The sequence below is a fragment of the Drosophila sulfurigaster genome, chromosome 3 (genome assembly GCF_023558435.1).
Source record: "Drosophila sulfurigaster albostrigata strain 15112-1811.04 chromosome 3, ASM2355843v2, whole genome shotgun sequence".
In the NCBI taxonomy this organism is placed as follows: domain Eukaryota; kingdom Metazoa; phylum Arthropoda; class Insecta; order Diptera; family Drosophilidae; genus Drosophila; species Drosophila sulfurigaster.
Window position 1 is genome coordinate 38,194,515 of NC_084883.1, and position 21,219 is coordinate 38,215,733.

Below are 21,219 nucleotides of genomic sequence, written 5' to 3' on the forward strand. Positions count from 1 at the left end.
AAAGTGTCCGTTAAATTCTCTGGCGCTGTTGTTTGCTCCCTGCTTGTTTTTCATGTTGTAAAGTTAATTATAAATTAAATATTGATTCTGCGGCGTGTGCAACGAGACGCCGTGTCGCAGTTGCTGCGCTCTCATCAAATCTTCCACTTCTGTGGGTCGAGAATATATATGTAGATATGATACATACATATATTTTAAATGAGTTTGTATCTTTTATGGGCGCATTTCGCATTGCCAGTGCATTTTCCCCGCAGCATGAAATTGATTGGTCACGTATGATTTATTAATATTTGCTTTTCATTACGCATACGCAGCGTTGCACACGTTGCAGCAGCGAACACTGAACGACGGCAACTGCTGCAGCTGTTTTAATTGGTTTAAAATTTCCATTGACGCGTTTGCCAATTGTGGGCTCAGTGCAATTGGCCTGCAGTGGTCTGAGGTTTAATGGGCGCCAGCTGTGATCTATTGGCTTGCATTCACACTGCATCAAATTGCATCATCATGACTTATTCGCAAGCACTAAGGGCAATGCAAAGTGGGCAGCTAAAGACGCGAGATTTATTTATTATAGCGAGGGCATTTAATGAGCAAGTTGTTTAAAGTTAAATGCGAATGAGTTGAATGTGTTTGAAACTCTATTTTCAGGGAAATTGCATGCTGCATAATTGTATGACTTCTCTTCTAAAATTGAAAACAATAGAACAATGTTTGATATATGGTATATTGATTTCATATTATATATTCTAACTCCAATTTTATCTTTATTGTATGCCTTAATGCCTAATTCAGGATCTGTTTGACCCACATAAAAATAAATTTTCTAAGGTGTTTGTTTTTTTTTACTATATTCCAAAATAGGAACGAATAATATAAATAATTTACATTGTATTTATACAACAAAAATGTATTTAAATCTTTAGGAAAGAGTATTTTTAATAGATCTAATAAACATTAGACATAGAAAAGATAGATAATAGTTTATTCTAAAAAATGATAAAATACAATATAAAGCTAAAATTTATTTATTATCGCAAAAATATATGACAGTAAATTTAATAAAAAAGTTGACAAAGCGAATTAATTAATAGATATTTTTGGTAGCAAATCTTATGGTTATTACCAGTATTTGATGTGTCTTTTAGCGCTTGAAATTACTTTAAAATTATTAATTTTGATGCATATTAAATAGTAGAATAAATAAAACTCAAATAATAAATCCCATATTTTACACTGTTAGTTTTAATACATTTTTATAAATTATAATAAATTGTGCAAAACAATTTGCTAGATTTATTGCCTGAAATGATGGCCACACATTTTTGCAATGCGATTCTGTTGAACTTACCGCAAAATGAAATAGCGACGGCAAAACAGAAACAGAAGCATTGGAAGCAGCAGCTCCAAAGGCACCAACACAGCTGTGTAATGTATCTATAGTATGTGTGGCGACAGGTAAGCCAGTCAGATGGATAGATAGATAGACAGATAGACAGACAATACACAACACACAATACACAGAGAGGCAGGCAGAAGTAGTTGCAAGTAATTTATGTGCGAGCCATGGTGGCGGCCATAAGCGTTGGCAATGGCAGAGAGCGAGTCAGTGTAGCGACGATCGACTGGTCAAAACAAAGACAACAACAGCAACAGCCACAGCAAAACAACAACAATTGAAGTAACCACTGGCCATGACTGTGTGTGTGTGTTTTGTGGTTGTGTGGCTTTTGCTCCGACTCAGACTGCGCGACCCGAACGAGTTGTGTGCGATGCCAATTGTTGTAGCTGTGTGTGTGTGTAGCTGTCGCTGCCGGCGTCGCAGCTCCCGTGCAGCTGGCAGCGACGCTTACCGCGCTGTCGAGGTGGTTATTTTCATAAATGCTCTAAGCAGCAAACAACGATGAGCGTCTGTGTCTGTGTGTGTGTGTGTGTCTCTGCTAGCGTCGACTGCCGCTGCGCTGCGTCTCTGCTGCTGCTGCTTCGCTCTTTTTTGGCCGCAAGTGGGCGGAGCCAGCAAAACAATTTTTGGCCAACTTTGGCGCACTCATTTAAATGTTAAAACTTGTTTCGTTTTTGTTGTTCTTGTTGTTGTTGTTGCAGTTATCGTTGTTGTAGCGGCACGCCCCAGTTAGATACATAAATATTTATGCACGATAGATACTTTTGCTAAGGTTTAGCCAAGGTGTGAACTGCGCCTGACTGCCAAAAGCAAAAGCAAGAGAGCGAAAGAGAGAGAGCGAGCGAACGCGAGTGACTGCCAGACGTTGTATGTGTGGCTAGCACAGCAGCCAGAGCGAGATAGCAAGCTGCAATGACGATGCCGAAGGTGCAAATCTTGTTGTTGTTGCCGTTACTGTTTCTCTTGCTATTTGCCGTTGTTGTTGCTTGTCGAAGATTATGAAAAAGTTTGCCAAACGACCCACAAAAATGCAAATCGAAAATGGCTGCCCGACTGCCTTTCTGTCCCCTTCTCCCCCCTCTTCACCATCATATTCTCCTCAGGTGGCTGTCCCCCTTCCTCCTTCATGGCTGCGGCCTTAGTTTGCTGCTGTAATTCTTTTTCATTTTCTGTTGATTAATTTTTATTTCCATGCCTGCGCATATTTATTTATTTTGTTTGCGATTTTTGATTTTTTACATGCCGCCAATAACCCGGTGAGGTCTCTCTTTGTCTCTCTCTCTCTCGCTCTCTGTCTCTCTGTGACTCTCTTTGCTGCCTTTGTGTTTATTATCGTTTTGCATAATTTCGCTAATTTCGCTGTTTATTTTTGCGCAACGCACAATCGCACTCATTCCGCCTCGCCCTGCCCCGCCCATCTATCGACTGCCACAATCATTTATTGGCTTTGTGTTTGTGTCAACAATCTTTTATATGTTATATCTATTTCTCCCTCTCTCTTTCTCTTTCGCTTATTTTTTCCATCGATTGTGCTAATTTATTTTATTGTTGCGAGTGTTGTTATTGTTGCTGCCGCTGCCGATGCTTCTGCTGGTGCTGTCCGTTGATTTGTAATTGCTTTGATTTCTGCTGCTTTGCTAAAATTTATTTGAAATTTTAATTGTGAAAATATTATGCTTTGGATTATGCGATTTATTTGTTATTAAACGGAAGTCATGAAAATGAAAATCGAAAAACCGAAAAACGAAAACGAATACGAATTTCAACAAATTGTAATTGTAATTTACCATTGTTGTTATTTCGCATTTCGCATAGCTATTATTGTTGTTATTTATTTGAAATGGTATCCGGCGGATAAATTTGTAGCCCAACAAATACTCATCATGCTGCTAGTTCGATTCAATACTTCTATGAGTAGTATTTCATTTTCAATCGTTGCTGCTCTTTTGATTTTTTAATGAAGCTTGAAACATTTCAATTTTGATTGTTTGTTATTTCTATTGTCGTTGTTGTTGTTGTTACTTTGTGGAAGATTTATTCTAACATTTTATGATGCATTGATTTGTAATATTTCAATTAAATTGTCAGTGCATAATTTGAATCAACACACACACACACACACACACACTCACATACATTTGCGGTGAGGGGATTAATTAACATGTAGAATAACAGAACGTGAGAATTATTTGATTTACTGACTGGAATAGACAATAATTAATGCCAGATTTTTTAGCTGAACTCGTGTGGAAAATAACCCTCTCAGATAATTGATAATTTTAATGTATTTCTGTGATGATTTGACGTGTGTTTATAACTACATTCATGTTGAATATCGATTAAGGTTTTGTCGGTAGTTTTACCGCTGGTATGAAATCCACAACTCCTTTTGTATTTTAATAAAACTCCAACAATATTGTTTTATAGATTTGCAAATGACATTACAATGTTAATTAAAAATATTTTATGACAGATGATGTGCGAATATATTTTGTAAATAAACAATAAATTTCAATATATGTATTTGCTGGACTCTCATGACAAATTCAATATATTTATTATATGTTATGTATGTTATTATACTGAAAATTTATATGGATTTTGTAAATAAACAGTAATAAGAAGTAAGATTGCTACTTTTAATGAGATACCTGTTACTAATTTTCATTAAGGGTCAAATAGGGCGATATTATCATTAAATCATCTAATTAATAATTCGAAAAATGCCAAAACTTTATAAAAAGCAATAGAATAGATATTGCACATTTTAAGGCGATCGAAATGATTTTAAATAATTTTCAGCAGTACTTTCTATGATACGTTTTAATCTCAGTTGGGACTATCTTGAAATATCGCAGAAATAAATATTAGGTAAGTAATATTTCAATTATATGAAATTATGTGAAAACTTAACCTTATCTTAAAAAGAATATGTTTTGGAAACTATCGTTTAAGTATCAGCCTTGCTATTCATTATCCGTTAAAGAAATTATCATATTGAAAGACAATTTATGTTTTCTCTGAAGTACAGCGGGTAAACTATACCATGAACAGCAATCGCAAACCACACACATAGTCAGCAAAGTTATTTCCAAATTGAATATGGTTTTTGCTTTCCCGTTTCGGCGTAAAGTAAACAGCATAAATCGATTATTGATTATAGGGTGTCCCATGTGGCAATTGAGGGACTGACTGGTGATGAGCCTTTAAAGTTGCAAACTGTTCAAATTGAATTTCCAGGGAGTAAAACTAATTAAATGGAAGCACTTTGCGGGCAGCAACAGCAGCCGTTGGCATGGGCATGGGCTAAAGGAAACTGCCAGAGATACTCGTAGTCGCCATGCTGAATGCCCATTGAGAAGCAGCTCAGATCGAGAGAGTGAGAGAGAGGGAGACACTGAGTAAGAGAGAGAGAGAGTGGGATATACATATAGAGGAGGGAAGGAAGGAAGGGAATGGATGGCAACAAAAACTCAAATTCGGGCATAAGTGACAATTCAATAAGCCATGACGTGGCCCAATGTTTATTTAGCATATTGCGACGGCGAATGAGCGACGCTTGGCTGCCAGGGAAATGTGCTGGGAGACACAATTCTCCTTCAGCGTGCGGAAGTGTGCAGCGGGCGGGAAGGGAAAAGTGGCTGCAACTGCTGCTGATGTTGCTGCTGTTGCTGCTGCTGTGGTTAAACGGTGGTATGTTTGAGCAGACAATTTAACAGACTCTCTCGCCACTTTCGAAACGCTTTAACACCAAAAAAGATGCGGAGGCTGGGCCACAGTCGTCGTCGTCGTCATTGTCGCTGTGGTTGTCGTTGTCGTCGGTGTTGAAATGTTTATTTAGGACAAATTGTCAGTATGGTGTGTGTGTGTGAATATGTGTGTGTAGGCAGCAGGAAATTGCTCATTGTAGCCAGGGTTGACGGTATTATGGCGAGTGCTCGTTAAATTTCCAGCTCCCAGCCCTCCCGAAAAGCATATATCATTTAATATGCTCCATTTTGGGATAGAGTATTCATTGACGTCGACATCGTCGTCGTCGACGTCGCACACGCGCTTTGTGAAGCAGCATTTCATGGGCGTATTTGTCAAATTGACTGCAAAATCTTTGATGACTTGATGTGCTTCTCCTGCCAAGACCTTGACTGCAGCTCTTCTCTCTTCTTCTCGTTTTTTTGTAGTCTGCCTTGCTGTGGCTGTGTTTGCTTAAGCGCACGCCATTGACGACACATTTGCCAGCTGTGCTCAGTCTGAGATACTTTTGTATCTTTTTAGGCAATTACTCAAGTTGAGGTAAGAGCAGCGTTAACTACAAGTTAGTTTTAGTAAGGTTGAGCAGTTTAGCTCTATTTTTGCTGCTTGAGATAGTTTTGTATCTTAAACTCAATTATGAAATTTGCTCATATTGCCACAACAACTGGCAGTTAGTTTTAATAAAGTGGCCAGGTTTGGCTCTCTTTTAATCACTAGTTAGTTGCAACTGTAGCTTGAGATACTTTTGTATCTTTAACATAATTATGCAAGTGTCGCATAAAGCAGCGAAAACTGACAGTTACTTTTAGTAAGGTTAAACAGTTAAGCTCTTTGTTTACTCTAGTCCCTTGCAGCCATTGCTTTTAAATACTGCCAATTACTCGAGTTAAGGTTAGATAACTGACTGTTTAGCTCTCTTTTTATCTCTAGTTAGTTGCGGCTATTGCTTGAGATGCATTTGAATCTTTGAGTTTATTACAGAATTCTTGCATAAAGCAGCGATAAGTAGCATATATATTTTTAAAGTGTAATAGTTTAGCATTTATCTGCAGTGAATTGCAGCCACTGCTTCAGAAACTTTTGAATAAGTCAATTATGAAAATATCTCGTAAAGTAAACAAAGATACTAATTAGTTTTAGTAAAGTGCAACAGCTTACCTTTTTTTTAACTCCAGTCAGTATTTAGGTCTCTTTCCATCTTCTGCTAGTTTCAGCTACTTGAGATACTTGCGATACTTTTGTATATACTGTATGTAGATATATTGTTATCTATTATACAAATAGCGCTGTCTGACAGTTTCTTTTAGTTATTTTAGACCAACTTCTCTGCAGAAATATCTATTTTCTGCTTTGACTCTATTGCTGCTCTTAAACAATGTTGCACCTCGCTGTTGCTTAAAGAGCAGCATCTGCGTCTCTCTTTCTCTCGCTGTCTAGCACTCACAGTTTGTCGTCGTCGTCGTCGCTGGCTGTGTAGTTGTTTTCACAATGTAAATATTTAAATATTTTCAAGACAAACATTTGCGTGTTGTCTTTGAAAATATGTTGATAAAATATTTGCTCAGTAAACTGGTTAAAAATTACAACAATTCTCGCCAGACTTCGCAACGTCTCCGTCTCCGACTGTGTCTATTCTGTTCAGTTGTCTTGTCGCTCTCTGTGGCGTTTGCGTTTTGGTAGCCTGACTTTGGCATTTGTTTTATTAATTTTTCTCAGCACTTTTCACTTTTCACGCAAGGCGTGTGGAAAAACAACGCACAGCCTCCCCAGGTCCGTCCGAGTCCATTTTGAGTTATATCCATTTGCATCTGGTGGTTGCCCCGTTGTCTTCTTGGCCTCTTGCATAAATATGCAGTCTGTGTCCGTGTGTTTGTTGTTGTTATTACAATTATTGCTGCCGCTGAAGTTATTGTTGTTATTGTTGTTATTGTTGTTATTGTTGTTGTCGTTGCTGCTGCCGTCGCGTTTTGTTGTTATTATTGCTGCGGCTCGTGCAGACAGCGCGGCACCAAGTGTTTCACATCTGAGCGCGCAAAAAACGAAAATGAAAACGGGGAAAAAATATTGAATCGAAAATGAAAATGAAATAGAAACGCAACTCAGTCGGAAGCAAAGCAAATTCCAAACAGCGCCCAGTTGGCCAAAGTCCATTTCGCTCAATCTTTTTTCCACTATTTTCCTATTTTCCATTCAGATTTAGCTTAGCTTTCACCTCGCTTATGGCAAGTGGCAAGTGGCACTTGCACTTGGTCAGATTCCTTTCGCCTGCTCCGGTCGAATCATCATCAACGAGTCAGGAAAGCAACGTTCCATGTCAAAATCACGCAACACATTCCAATTGCCGTTGGCTGACATTAATTATAGCGCAAACGATCGATTAGACGCATTTTAAAATTCATTAATGAATTGTTTCTCAAACAACAGCAGCAACAATATACACGTACAACACATCTATGTACATAAATAATCGGGCTACATACGCGCCCCAATGTCTATATGGGAGAAGCAGGTTGGCATTGCCACAGTGATCATCAGCAGTTGATGCACACGTACTCTTTAAGTGTTGAAAGAAATGAGCAAATACATAAATAGCTTAATTGGTGGGAAAAAGAATTTATGTGAAGTCTAAAAATATAATTTAGAATAATTTATTGAGAGCTAAATAAATTATAATTATACGTATTTGATGTTACTTTATTTAAATATAAAGCTATAGTATTAGGAGTATTTTCAGAATGGCAATTTTTAGGAAATAAAAGAGAAATTTCAAGAATTGAAAGACTTTTATTTTAAGTCTTTAACATGTCTTCAATTTCAAAAGTATATTTAAAAGAGCTTTAGCCTTAAATATTAATAAATAGTATGTATTAATAGTAATTTCATAATTGAAGAAATAGCAATATAATATAAAAAAATTGAGACATTTTCAACAGTGAATCTTTTTCAATCCTTCATTTTATTTGATAGGATAAACTGCAAAGTTTGAACAGAGATGTGAGAATGATAATAATAAAACGAATGCTCATAAAATTAATAAATTTGTATTTTACTTAATAAATAAATTAAAGAAGTTTTCCTTTTTCAATTCAATATTCTCAACTCTAATTTTCTTCTATGTTGACCGAAACTGAAAAGGAATATTCGGTTAAGATATGTGCCACAAAGAAATTCACCCTGCCTTTATTTTAAGTTTTAAACTTTAACAAAAGTTTTCAAATAAGAAAATTCATTTTGTGTTTGTAGCAATACTTTCCTTAAGCACTATTATGCTTGTTAGCTTCACACACAATAACAAATTAAGGAAAAAACTGACTGAAAAATGACGAGCTGACGATTTGTTTGGTATTTTGATATCGACAACAAAATTTCCAGGCATCAGCCAAACCAAATCGCTCGACTACACACCCACACACATTAGCCTGGCGTCTGTTCCTACAACAACAACAACAAGAAGTCGACGATGTCGACCTTCCAACCAACCCGACATATTCCCTTGCCCCCAAGAAGAGCAGAATAAAACTTCAGCCGAAAAACTTATTATGCACAAATAAATAGCAGATGGGGAGTGAGGGAAGGGGAGGTGATGGGAGGGAAGGAGGCAAGAAAGAAATGCTCGAGACCGATAAAAATGTAGAAATGCTGTTGCTTTAGGTTTTTCAGTTGATTTATACGACGAACGGAAATCGTAGACTTTTCGACGCTCAGCATGAGTGCAGCAGACATTGAGGAGGCCACTACAACAAAAACGAATATAGATGCAACACAGATACAGACACAGATACAAATACAGCTATAGCTATAGCTATAGCTAGTGGCATGTGCGGTTGTATCTTGCAGATAGTTTCTGGCTACAAATTGGGCAAAGCACATGAAATGAAATGTGTTTGCAAACAAATTAATATCCATCGATCTGAAACTGCCAGCGGAGTGAGCGAAAGAGTAGTGCAAAGCTATGATCTATGATCAGATTAGATGAGAATCTGATTTGTGGATGTGGATACGGATTTGAAATGGAAATTGGAATTGGATTTGGATTTGGATATTGTGTGTGTGTGTGTGTGTATAATTTGGGTTATCTAAACAAAGTAATAAATATTTTCGGCTCGATGAATGTGCAAAAGCCAAAAGCGATTGCACCTCGATGCCATTCAGGTGGTTTTTTTTTGTGTGTGTGTCGAGGGTTGCCACAGAACTCAATGAGTGTGTATGTGGGTGTGTGTCTCAGTGTGTGTGTGTGTTGGTTACCATAAATTAGCACCTCCTTGGAGTCTGGGCCATATCTGCCATATGGCTTCCATGTAAACTGCAGAATGCAGCCGAAAGATTTATCTGCCAATCCATTTCTAAATGAGTCGCTCAGCAGCAGTTTATTGTGTGTGTGTGCGAGTGTGTGTGTGTGTGTGTGTGTGTATGTGTGTGTGGACTGTTTATGTTGCCACTGTTGTCTGTTGGCTACACTCTTGACGCTTTGGCTGTTGCAATTACCATTCCATTTTCAATTATTATATTTACAATGAAAACTATTTGCGGCTTGCTTCCGTAAACAAAGACACAGGCAGAGGGCAGCCTGCCCTTGAGATTGCTTCGACTACTGAGATTGATGTGCCAAATGGAGCAGCAAGTGGCAGAGCAGTGATGAGTGCACTGGATGCTGACCACATGCATTCAGCACTGACTTGGACAAATTGGGTTTTTGGCCAGGTTTCTTTTCAGTTAATGCTATGCTGCTTTCTAGCTTCAAACTGTGTCCATGTGTTGAGGATTAGCTGGCCAAGCGAACTGCTGTCGCAGCATGAGCTGGCGCTATTGCTGCCACTAGTTTTGGGTGTCTGTTTTATAGCCACGTTCGAGGCGGAGGAGGAGGAGGTGATGTTACCACCTCCGTGGGCCATAAATCTGCAGTGCGCCTGTGGCGCAATGAACTCGCCCTCGCCAACCTCATTCACGAACACAATGCAACTGAGTCGCTGCCCTCCGCTTGCCTCTTGCCTCTTCTCAATCCTGCATCCTCGTGCCACGTCGCCACACTGTTGTTGTGGTTTGTTTAGCTTGCTGGCGACGATAAACACCTTGGCGCCAGCATGTTGGCCAGCAGTTGGGCCTGTCGAAGGCGTGGAAAGTCGCGTTCTTTGCCGTGCACTTATTAAAAAATTCCTAAATGCGTTTGAAAACAGTTTTTGACAGTGCCAAAAAGCACTTGAGAGCAGCTCATTAAGCGCCGCGTGCACCTGTTGCCCCCACGACAAGAAAAGAGTTGCACCTCCCTCCTCTACCCCAACTCCAACGCCCCGTCTATCGATCAGCAGCCAGCCGCATGGTTGACGACTCTCTGGCGGGCATCGTGGGGCGCGAGTTTCCGTCGAAAACGCTTGAAATTACACACGATATGGCGGCAATTATGCATGCATTTATGTTATTGTTAATTGTTTAAACAATCGACTTTGGCACTATTATTGTACGTGTGCTCTGCATGTGATATTTGGCTAGCACTTTGCTAACCGATTGGCTGAGAGGTTGAGTTGTTGCTGCTGCAAAGTTATGCAAGCGAAAAGTGAATGCGTTTTACTTGTGAATCTGAATGGTTTATAATATAAACTTTAGATTCATTCATACATTTCAGACGCCAGATAATGACCTGCTGCTCATTATCAATTCAATTCATAAAATACAAAAAAATAAGTATACGTAAGAGTTGAAATTAAGTGTTTAAAATTTTAGCTTAAAATGCTTTTGCTTAAATTGCGTAAATATTTTTAAATTAGATTTGAATCTATATCAATAAATGTATGTTATTAAATTGTTCAAAAATAAACATCATTTTGATTTCTCTCGAAAATCAAATTGTAAACTAATTATAATTTAAAAAGTAAATTAAATATACAATGCAATGCAGATAAACTCTTTTTTGATTTCTCTTATGCTTTTTTCTTGATGAAGAATTTCGATATTTATTATAATTTTTTATTTTTTCAATAGCTTGATTGTATTTTGCAAATAATATTCTCCAACTTAAAATAGAATAATTATTTATGTAGTTTAATTTTCATTATTCCGCGAATACTTCAAAAGACTCGAATTCTCATTGAAAAAGTATTTGGAAAACACACAATAAAAATGTTTCAAATAAATTTAAAACCAATTTGGCTTATGGTTAAACAATGTGCAATGAAATTGTATTTATTTTCTAGTCTTGAGCAAATATCTCAATTGAAAACATAATTAAACGCAATTCCACAAACTCTGTGGAAAGCTTTTTGATTTGATTTATGGCACTTCCATGGAAATTGTCGACAATTTGTCTGGCCGTGCAGAAGAATGTGGCCAGCAGAGAGAGGGGGAGAGCGCTAGAGGGGAGACAGAAGTGAGAGCGAGTTGAGAAGAAGTCGTTTCCGTGATTTACGCACAACGAAATTCGAAAATAAACAATGGGTTTAGTAAGTATTTGCAGGCTGCTTTTATGATCCAGATAGAGTTGGAGATGGAGCCACAGATGGATGCAGAGATGGAGATGGAAATGAAGCTGCTGCCCAGATGAGATACAAATTTGATTATTTAGACTTGGGCCTAACGGCGGCCTGGCACTTTGATAGTGCTGAATTTGCTAATTCCATTTGCTGTGGCTGTTGCTGCGTCTGTGTTGCTGATTTCGAATTCGATTTCAATTCGTACTCGTATTCGGGTGTATTTATTTGCTTATGTCGCGCCAACTGGTTGGCAACTTCAACGTCGTCGTCGTCGTCGTCATCGTCGCTGTTGTCGGCAGCATCAAATGGCCCAAAAAACTGATGGGCGACTGATGGTGGCTGACACATAAACAATTTGCCCGATTGACGACCTAATACAACCAATACCAAAATGTGACATCAAAGCCAACTAAACTCCTCCCTACGCTGCTGATAAGCAAAATAAACTGCACATCAGATTGCAATAATCAAATATGCCCCATGAGGTAGTCAACAGTCTCGATAGCTTCATTCAATGCCGATGATTTTCCCCATTTTAATCCCTAAAGCGAGGGGACAACGATGAAACGATGTCTGCCTCGCGAGACGCGTCGCGTCGATGTTTAATCACCAATTGAGCGCCATCTGCTGGCGTCAGTTGGCAACTGCTTGCCACCTCTCTCATCTCTTTTCCGTCTCGCTCTCTCGCCACACTCACTCCCACACTCTCCCACTCCCACTGTTAATGCCAAGTCGCAGATCAAAGCATTTCAAGCGCAACAGTCAATCAAAATTGTTGTTGCAATTTTGCTTGCATTCGATGCTTTTGTTGTTGCCGTCTGCGTCAGTCAGCCTGGGCCAATAAATTGCCAGCCAGCAGCTCCGTTGGCTCTTCTCTAGCCTCTAGTTGACTAGCTGACTGACTGACGTGGCTGACTGACTTGACTGCCGAGTCGGCTAATTTACTCAAATGTCGACGCCTGGCGCTGCTTTTGCCACAAATTTCTTTCTTCTTATACTCGACAATATTATGGATACAAGGGTATACTCACTCACTGGTAAGTTGGGCAAAGTGAAGTAATCTCTGTAAATCAGTCATGATATCCGTCTACCGTTATGCTTGAATATATGCTAATAATATGCCGTTAAAGCTAAAACTACAACATTTTCTGTCAACACTGCTTCGTAACTAATAAGAATTTATTAATTTAGTATTCGGAATTTCACTTTCATACTAAATATGTACATTACGAATTTTAATGATTGCGATTTAAGTGATTCACATATTATATTTTTATATATGCATATTTTTACATTACTTTAATGAAGATTCAATAAAATGGAATTTAAATTTATTCACTTTTAAAAAATGCATATCAAGTTACAGTCGAGCACACTCCACTGTAGTTTTATTTACTGGTTTCTTATTTAACTGAATATCCTTACAATTCAATAGTTATACCTTAAGAACACTGTTAAGAATTTATAACTTATTTACTTCTCTAACATATCATTATGTATCGAGTAACTCTTAGTCGAGCACACTCTACTCTTAGATGTCTAGGTTCTTTTCCTCGTATTTTCATTTGCATATTTGCTTCGCGTTTTTGCAGTGTCGTTGTTGTTGTTGCTCTTATTGTTGTTGCATAAATCGATCATAAATTTAATTTGAAAATTGCTGCCTTTGGTTGCTGCTGGAGCGAGGAAACTCCAAAGCCATTTGCGTATTTATAACTCAATAAAACTTCAAAAGTGTTCGAAAACATTCGCTCTCAAAGTTTGTTTAATGCTATAAAAATGCATTTGTTGTTGGTTGTTGTTGTTCTTCTTGCTGTTGTTATTTTTGCTGTTGTTGCAGTTGTTGTTGTTGCTGCTGTTCAACATGGTAGACACTAAAACTCGGCCATAGCTTTATGGGCTCTATAACTGCCAATTGGGGAAACGGAAGTTTACTGTATGCATTTGTATACTCGTAATAGTATCGGGTATTAGTATTTCTTGATCCTATTTCATTCTCTTGATATCATTCTTATTGTTGTTGTGGTTGTTGTCTCGACTCAACATGATCTTAAGCTTTGATCCGAAACTTAAAATTTTATTGTCGCAAACTTTGATCTGAAACTTCTTCAAAAACCAAAGAAAATAAACATTTCTGGCTCTTTAAAAATTCATTAAAATTTTAAAGAGAAAATTTAATGTAGAACACTTAAACTCTGAAGCAATGTTGGAGAAACATGATACATAAAACATTCTGTTTAAAATAAGAATATTTCGTTTGCAATTTGATTTAATATAAATCATCATGAGCGAAAGATGAAAAACTTAAGGATGCGCTTAAATATGTGTTAATGATGTATATCGATAAAATTTACTGCATATTTTTTATAATTACTGCTATAAGATTATCTAAGCCTTTCAAATAATTTAAGGCGCATATATTTTATCAATGTAGTTAAATAAAATTGAAATAAAAATTAATAAAATATGATTATTTTCCATAAATTTTATAGAAATAGAGTTCCACACAATCTTACATAAAATTATAATACTTATTTTTATATTTTTATGATTTAATATGTAATCATTATTATTTTTTATTTATTTAATGTGATTTCTTTACTTATTGGTTTCTCGAATAACACTTTCCTTAGGATACATTTAAATTATACACGCATATTTCACGCTCATTATCCGTAAATTCAATAGTTAAACTACGTGTGTTTTAATAATATTTCCATATGTCATATCAGTGTGTAAGTGTGAGTGTGTGTGTGTGATATAAATTTACTTTAGAACCCGGTGTCTCTATTATAGCCTGGTTAATTGCAACGACAGCTGCCAAAACAACAGCAAACCGCGCAAGAACAACAACAACAACAACAACGAAGCCAACAACAAGACAACGGCAACGACAACGCGAGCGACAACAACAAGGATAACAACAGCGACAACAACAAGAACGTTGTACGCTTCTGTTGTCATCGTCGTCGGGCTGTAGAATTTATTGTTATAACGGCGCAATGATAACAGGTCATCAACACAACTGGGCAGGTAAATAAATATGTGCGAGTGTATAGCATAACCATGCTGTGTATGCATAACCCGCCTGCTGCTGGTGCTAACTGGAGTGGAGCAACAGGGACAACAAGTGGAGCAGAAGCGTGCGAGAGAAGGAGACAACTAGTGTGTGAGTGAATCGCGAAAAATAAGCAGCATTAATTACAAAGGAGCTGCTCAGCGAGAGACAAGCAAACAAATGCATAGATATGCATAGACGAAAGAAGGGGGGAAGGAGATGAAGCAGGCGATGGAAGAGGAGGCCAACTAATACTTGCATTTAATTAGGCTTGCAATAATATTTATGTAAATCGGGCCTGGCTGCAGGACAAGCGAGCGAATACACACGACTCTGAACCGCACAGCAGCTGTCAATATGTATTTTGGGCCTCGTTCTGTGTCGAAATTTGATTTGATTAACAGCAAGCAGCAACAACGTGTGTGCCCAGCATTGTCCTGTTCCATGTGTGTCGATGTGTGTGTCGATGTGTGTGTGTGTGTATCCTTATCGCTAAGCAAACAGCCACGCATTTGGCTGTTTGTCGCCAGCGTCATTTGTTTTTCTTGGTCCACCCGCGCCTCGGTTTTGTTGTCTGCTCAACGGCAACAGCAACGCAACGCATATTTTTCATTTCGTCGAGCGATTTTCACATTTTTGTTGTTTTCGCATTTAATTTTGTTGCTTTTGACACCGAATGGACGCCAGCTTTGTCAACGCGGCGCAATCGCAGCAGCCTCCAAAAACAAAAAAAAAACGCCGAATTTGCATAGACAAAGAGAGGCACAAAGACAGCGACGCAGGCAGAGAGAAACAAATGGTGATCAGGCCTAAAAACCTAGCCGGACTTTGGCACACTTTTCATACGCACTTGAGAGCCCATGCCCACCCAGAAACCTTTCAGAACGGCCTCAAGACGTGTTCGCCATTGAAAATAAGCTAAGGCAGCTTACACGAGTGAGCTCGACTTGTAAGATACCTATTGTTAATATTAGGGTGAATAAAAAACGAGTGAAAAACAAAATTTTAGAAGCTTTGCTGAGCTGTAAGATAAGGTGAATTTAATGTGGAGCTTATAAGAATATTGCCAGCAAATATAGTAAGGCTAGCTCTTAAATTCTCTCTGATGTTTGAGAACAGGCAGTCATAGGTATTTCGTAAGAAAGTATTTAGATTAATTACCCAAGACATATCGTGCATTTTTCATATTTTCTATCAACTGATACCAAAATTAGTTAGTTAGATGAACAATATTTAAGTATGTATCTTTTTTAACATATGTTTCAATGATACGAACTTTGATGTCATCAAAATGCATCTAAATGAATTCTAAGAAATATGAAATTATGCAAAATCCAAGGTCTACTACTTGATAATGTACTTACTGAGATATCTGTAAACTGCAAACTCCCATTTGACTCTAATTCATAACACCCTTCTGTGTTATAAACAGTGGGTATAGAAATGGCTCAAAGGCCCTTAGACAAGCCAAACCTAGCCGCGCTCGTGCTTGAGCTTCAGTTTCAGCTGAAGCTGAAGCTGAAGCTGTTGCTGTTGGTGTTGTTGCTGATGTAGCTGAAGCGACACCTGAGCATAGTTTAGCCTACATCAATATCAATGCACGATCTCAATGCCGCTGTGGCGCCAGGCGGCAATCTCAAGTGACAATGGATCGAACATGACAGCCGCAAAATAATGGAGGCGCAGACACTAGACACTACACATCAGAAAGACCATGACAACAATCTCCACCATCATTATCATCATCATCATCCTCATCATCACCATTAACATTAACATCAACATCAACAGCAGCAGTCCATCATTAGATCGATCGGTTGGGTAACTGCCAATTGGCAATTGCTTCGTTGGGCTAATAAGCTGCCCTCGCCTATTTTTTGTTTTTCTTCATTTTTTTTCCTTTTTTTGGCACCCATCATTAACGTTACGCATTTTTTGAAGTCGACTTTTGTGTTTTACTTTCTACCAATTAACTGCAATTGTTTGCCAATTAGCGACGTGTTATATGCCGACCTTAGTCATGCCAATATGTCTCAGTTATTTTAACTAAAGATTTATAATTTACTTCTTATTGTTGGCGCTTGGAAACTCCCAAGTGAAAGCTAAGCACTTGTCCACAAGCATTTACCAAGCATATTTCTTAACACTTTACAAGTTTTCTTTGTTGAATATGTCTTTAAATGGTGATTCTTTATGATTTCTATAGTACTTTAGGAAGTATTGGTAATCCGACTATTGCTATTATTGCTGTGATTCTTTCGATGTCAAATACTGTTCTTGGTTTACATTTATAAAAAGGGTTTTGTGAAGATTTTCATTATGTATATTGTACACTAAATTCTTGGAAAAAGTTTGTCTACTTTTTTGGAACCGATCAAATCTATTATATAGGATGATGATAGGTTCGTAAGTTTCTTATCACTCTTTAATTAACTTAATAACTTGATTTCCTTATAATCTTAATAAGCAACAACAGAAAATAAAACAAAATTTGTAATTAGTAAAATAGAAATTCAATTTTAATTCTTATGAATATTAAGTTTAATAAAGATTTTCTTAAACGGATGTCCATAAATATGAAAGTAGGCAAATAATAAAAAAATAGATATTAAATAAAAAATGAAATTCAGAGTTTGCTAAAATGAAATTTCAAGAATATTAAGATGAGACAGTTGTATATTGATTTAAAAACGTTATTTACAAATTTTAAACTCATGTATGAAAACTTTGGAAACAACATAATGGAAGCAAACCAAATTTAAATTTTAGGAAGACTAATTTTAAATAGATAATATATTACATTCCCTTTGCTCAACACTCCAGATAATTAGCTTTTAGCTAATTTATAGAATTTAGACTTTTGAACTTCACAATCTAATTTTGTGAATCGTGAGATACTTAATGCTTTTCAGCTATCAATGAGAGAATCTAAATACTGTACATGAATACAGTAGTATTCATTAGTCTAAGTGCGTGGCTATAAATAATCACCTCATGAATGAATTCTTATTGAAAATCTGTAGTTTAGTGATGCTTAACAAAATTGATTTCACAAATAATAATTATTCTATTATGAATTTGTTGTTTTTTCCGTATCTCAATTATATAATGGTGAATTATTGAATGAGTTAATTGATGGTCGAAATGAAATTATGTTGGAATATATAAAAGATTTAAAAGATATAATATATGCTTGCTAGATTTTGAATCATTCTCAAATTGTAACTTCTAACAGTCCTTGATGAGTCTGAAATTGCAGCCAATATGTAAGTTTTCAATGGAGGAAATTCGAATGCGAATTTAATACGTATTGGACTTTCGACCAGGTTTAAACACAAAACGGCATTTGGAAGTAAGCTGTCTAGAAAATCGCATGCAATATGATCAAAGTGCAATCTGAATTAATATTCGATTGTCATATTTCCGCCTCGTCGTGAGTCATAATCTCCCATTGAGTGAGCCGCTTCTTCGCCTGATGGTTATACAATATGTTGTGCGATTTGATTTATCAGCGGAATTTACGTACGTTCGATTCTCGCTATCGATTTCGATTGAAAGTCTGTTTTTGAGTAATGCAATGTGCGAGTGCAACTTGAATTCTGCAAATAAAACGCAATGATTTTCTATTTTTTGTTCGTTTTTGATATTTTAACATATTCGTTTTAATACAGTTTGTTGCTCATAGTTGTGTGTTGTACGCTAATTTGATAATATTATTATATTATTATTATTATAGTTATTTATAATTTATTATTGCTTACGTAGGCTAGGCTAGTTAATTGTAATATTACTAAGCGATTCACTATGATAATACAATGTGTTAAATATTTTTTTGTGCTTTTTCTTTTGCATTTATTAAGTTCGATTTGTGTTTTTTTTAAGTCGCTGCGAGAAAAGTGAAAACTGATCACAAATTTGCATACCAGACATAACTACGTCCTAAAGTGATAACAATTATTTAATAAGTAGTTAATTGTAGATTGTTAATTATAGTTATTCTCGTAATTGTTACATTGTTGTATACTCTATATTTGTATGTATATATGCGTATAGTTGTGTTTAATGCTAAACTAAATACTATGCTCGCTTGGCCAACACGTCGTATACGCAATGCATAAAACAGAAAACATAAATACAGTAAAAAGAAAAACAATAATAATAAATTCGTTGACATTGAGATACTTTCTGCTTCTTTCCGCTGTGAGTCATGCTTGGAAATATATTTACACGAATATACAAGAGAGCACAGCTGCCACGCCCATTATGAACGCCTCCTCGTCAGGTTTAGACACCATACTTGATGCCATACTCCTGATAGTGACCCACATGCGGCCGATAGTGACTGAGATTGCTCAACTGACTCAGATTGCCCAGATTCCCGCTCAGATGCGACACATGATGATGATGATGATGATGGCTGTTGATCACCGCCGCCGCAGCAGCAGCAGAGGCAGCGGCGACACTTGCCGATGCCGGCGGACTGGCCGATTGTATGCTGCCCGTCGGACTGCCGGTGTCCAGCTGGCAGGATTGATTCTGCTCGAAGATCATGTCGCGGAAACCCAACGCTGAGCTGGGACTGCTTGTCAGCACCGAGGCGGAGATGGCAGCATTGTTGTTGTTGTTGTTGTTATTATTGTTATTACTATTGTTATTGTTGTTGTTGTGCATGCTGCTGTTATTATTGTTGTTGCTGGGATGCGTGGGCGTGCCGCTCTGGCCGGGCGCAGCGCCATTCGTGATGGGCTCCGATGGCGGCGTCTCTGGCGTATACCAGCCACCATGCGCCGGTCCGTGGGGCGTTGAGATCGTGGTGGGTGAGGCGCCCGACGACTGCACTCCGCCGCTGCCATTGCCGGGCGTCAGCGGATGCGAGACGTGCGCCACATGACGCAACTGCTGCGCATGGTGAGCGGCCGCCGCATGATGAGCGTGATGCATCTGCGAGCTCGCGACGGTGAGATTATCATCGTTCAAGTGATACGGATAGGCGCTGTGATGGATGCGCGGATTGTAGACATTCATCAGGGAGTCGACGGTGAAGCCCGCATGCTCAACGCCGCCGGTCAAGTGATTCATTTGCGCCAAACTGTCGTGGCAGGAATTCAGCATGGCGGCATGTGAGACATCCTTGCCGCTGAGGCAACCCAAATCCATGAGCGGCTCCTTCTTGAAGTGCGCCGCATGCGCAGCCATATGCTTGGCCTCCAGTATGCCATTCGTCATCAGCTTCAGTGGCTTCATCTCGGCCAGCTTCTCGTTCATCATCGCTTGTCGCTTAATGGCCTCCTCCTTCTCGCGCATCACGTCCTTCTTCTTGAAGCGTCGTCGTCGCCGCAAAAACGAGCCGTTGTCGAACATGTTGTACGAATCGGGATCGAGTGTCCAATAGGATCCTTTGCCCGGCTTCTTGTCATCGCGTGCCACCTTGACGAAGCATTCGTTGAGACTGAGATTGTGGCGTATCGAGTTCTGCCAGCCCTGTTTGTTGTCGCGATAATACGGAAAGCGTTCCATGATGTACTGATAGATGCCATTCAGAGTCACCTTCTTGTCCGAGGCATTCTGTATGGCCATCGCAATGAGCGCGATGTACGAATACGGCGGCTTCACGATCTCCTTGTTCTGATGCGGTGCCCCGAGGCCGTAGGCGCTGGCCGAGTACGGATACCTGGAGTACTGGTCGTATGCGTAATGTGCCGCTGCGGCCGCCGAGGCGCTGCTGGCAGCAGCCACCGCCGAGGCGGATGTGTAGCCGGCGGCAGTTTGCGCATAATGGCGCGAGAACGAGTTCTGATCACTGAACAGAGTGTGCATTGTGTGTTGATTGATTCTCGATCGATTTCAGTTCGTTAATCAAAAGTTGCAACTATGCAAATTATGCGGACTGAGCCGCCACAAGAAAATGCTTTTTTGCTTTTTGCGCACTTCACTTCGTTTTCGTTTTGTTTCGATTTGGTTTTGTGTTTTATATTTTCTTTTTCTTTTCGTTTTTGGTGTGTTGTTGTTGCTGCTGCGTCGCGTTTATTATTTGTTCTAATAATATTTGCTTAAACAAGTTGTAGCTGTACAAGTTGGCCACAAAATGTGTGCGCGTGTGTGTGTGTGTGGGTATATCTGTATCTGTATCTGTGCTAGCACAAACGAACGTGTGTGCGGGCACAACAGCGCAGCGACGAAAGAGAACCGTTCGGGATAGTAACACGTCTGATACTGAATCTGTGTAACTGAAATAACATACAGCTCGCTTCAATGCGACGCGGCCAGCAAACTCGGAATCTCGGCAGCAGCAGCAGCTGCGACGCCGACGCCAGCTGCGCTGTTGGCAGCGACAGCGTTTCGTATCTGTATCTGTATCTGTACAGAGCGTTGTGTAGTTGTATCTGTGACCAACCACCGACGGCAGCACACGTTCTGTGTTTGCTGCTGCTGCTGCAGTCAGTAAGTGAAGACCTACAGCTATGTGTGCACACACACACACACACACATACACACACGCAGCTGTAGATACAGATACTGTATCTGAGAGAGAACGCGCGCGAGGTGGCCGC

General features: G+C 38.7%; 1 protein-coding gene across 1 annotated transcript; it reads right to left on the minus strand.

Moving 5' to 3' along the window:
• Positions 1-18,306: 18,306 nt before the first annotated feature.
• Positions 18,307-20,886, minus strand: LOC133843907 (fork head domain-containing protein crocodile). Its single transcript, XM_062277671.1, has one exon. The coding sequence runs from the start codon at positions 20,483-20,485 to the stop codon at positions 18,953-18,955; it is 1,533 nt and encodes a 510-aa protein (XP_062133655.1). The 5' UTR covers positions 20,486-20,886; the 3' UTR covers positions 18,307-18,952.
• Positions 20,887-21,219: the final 333 nt, after the last annotated feature.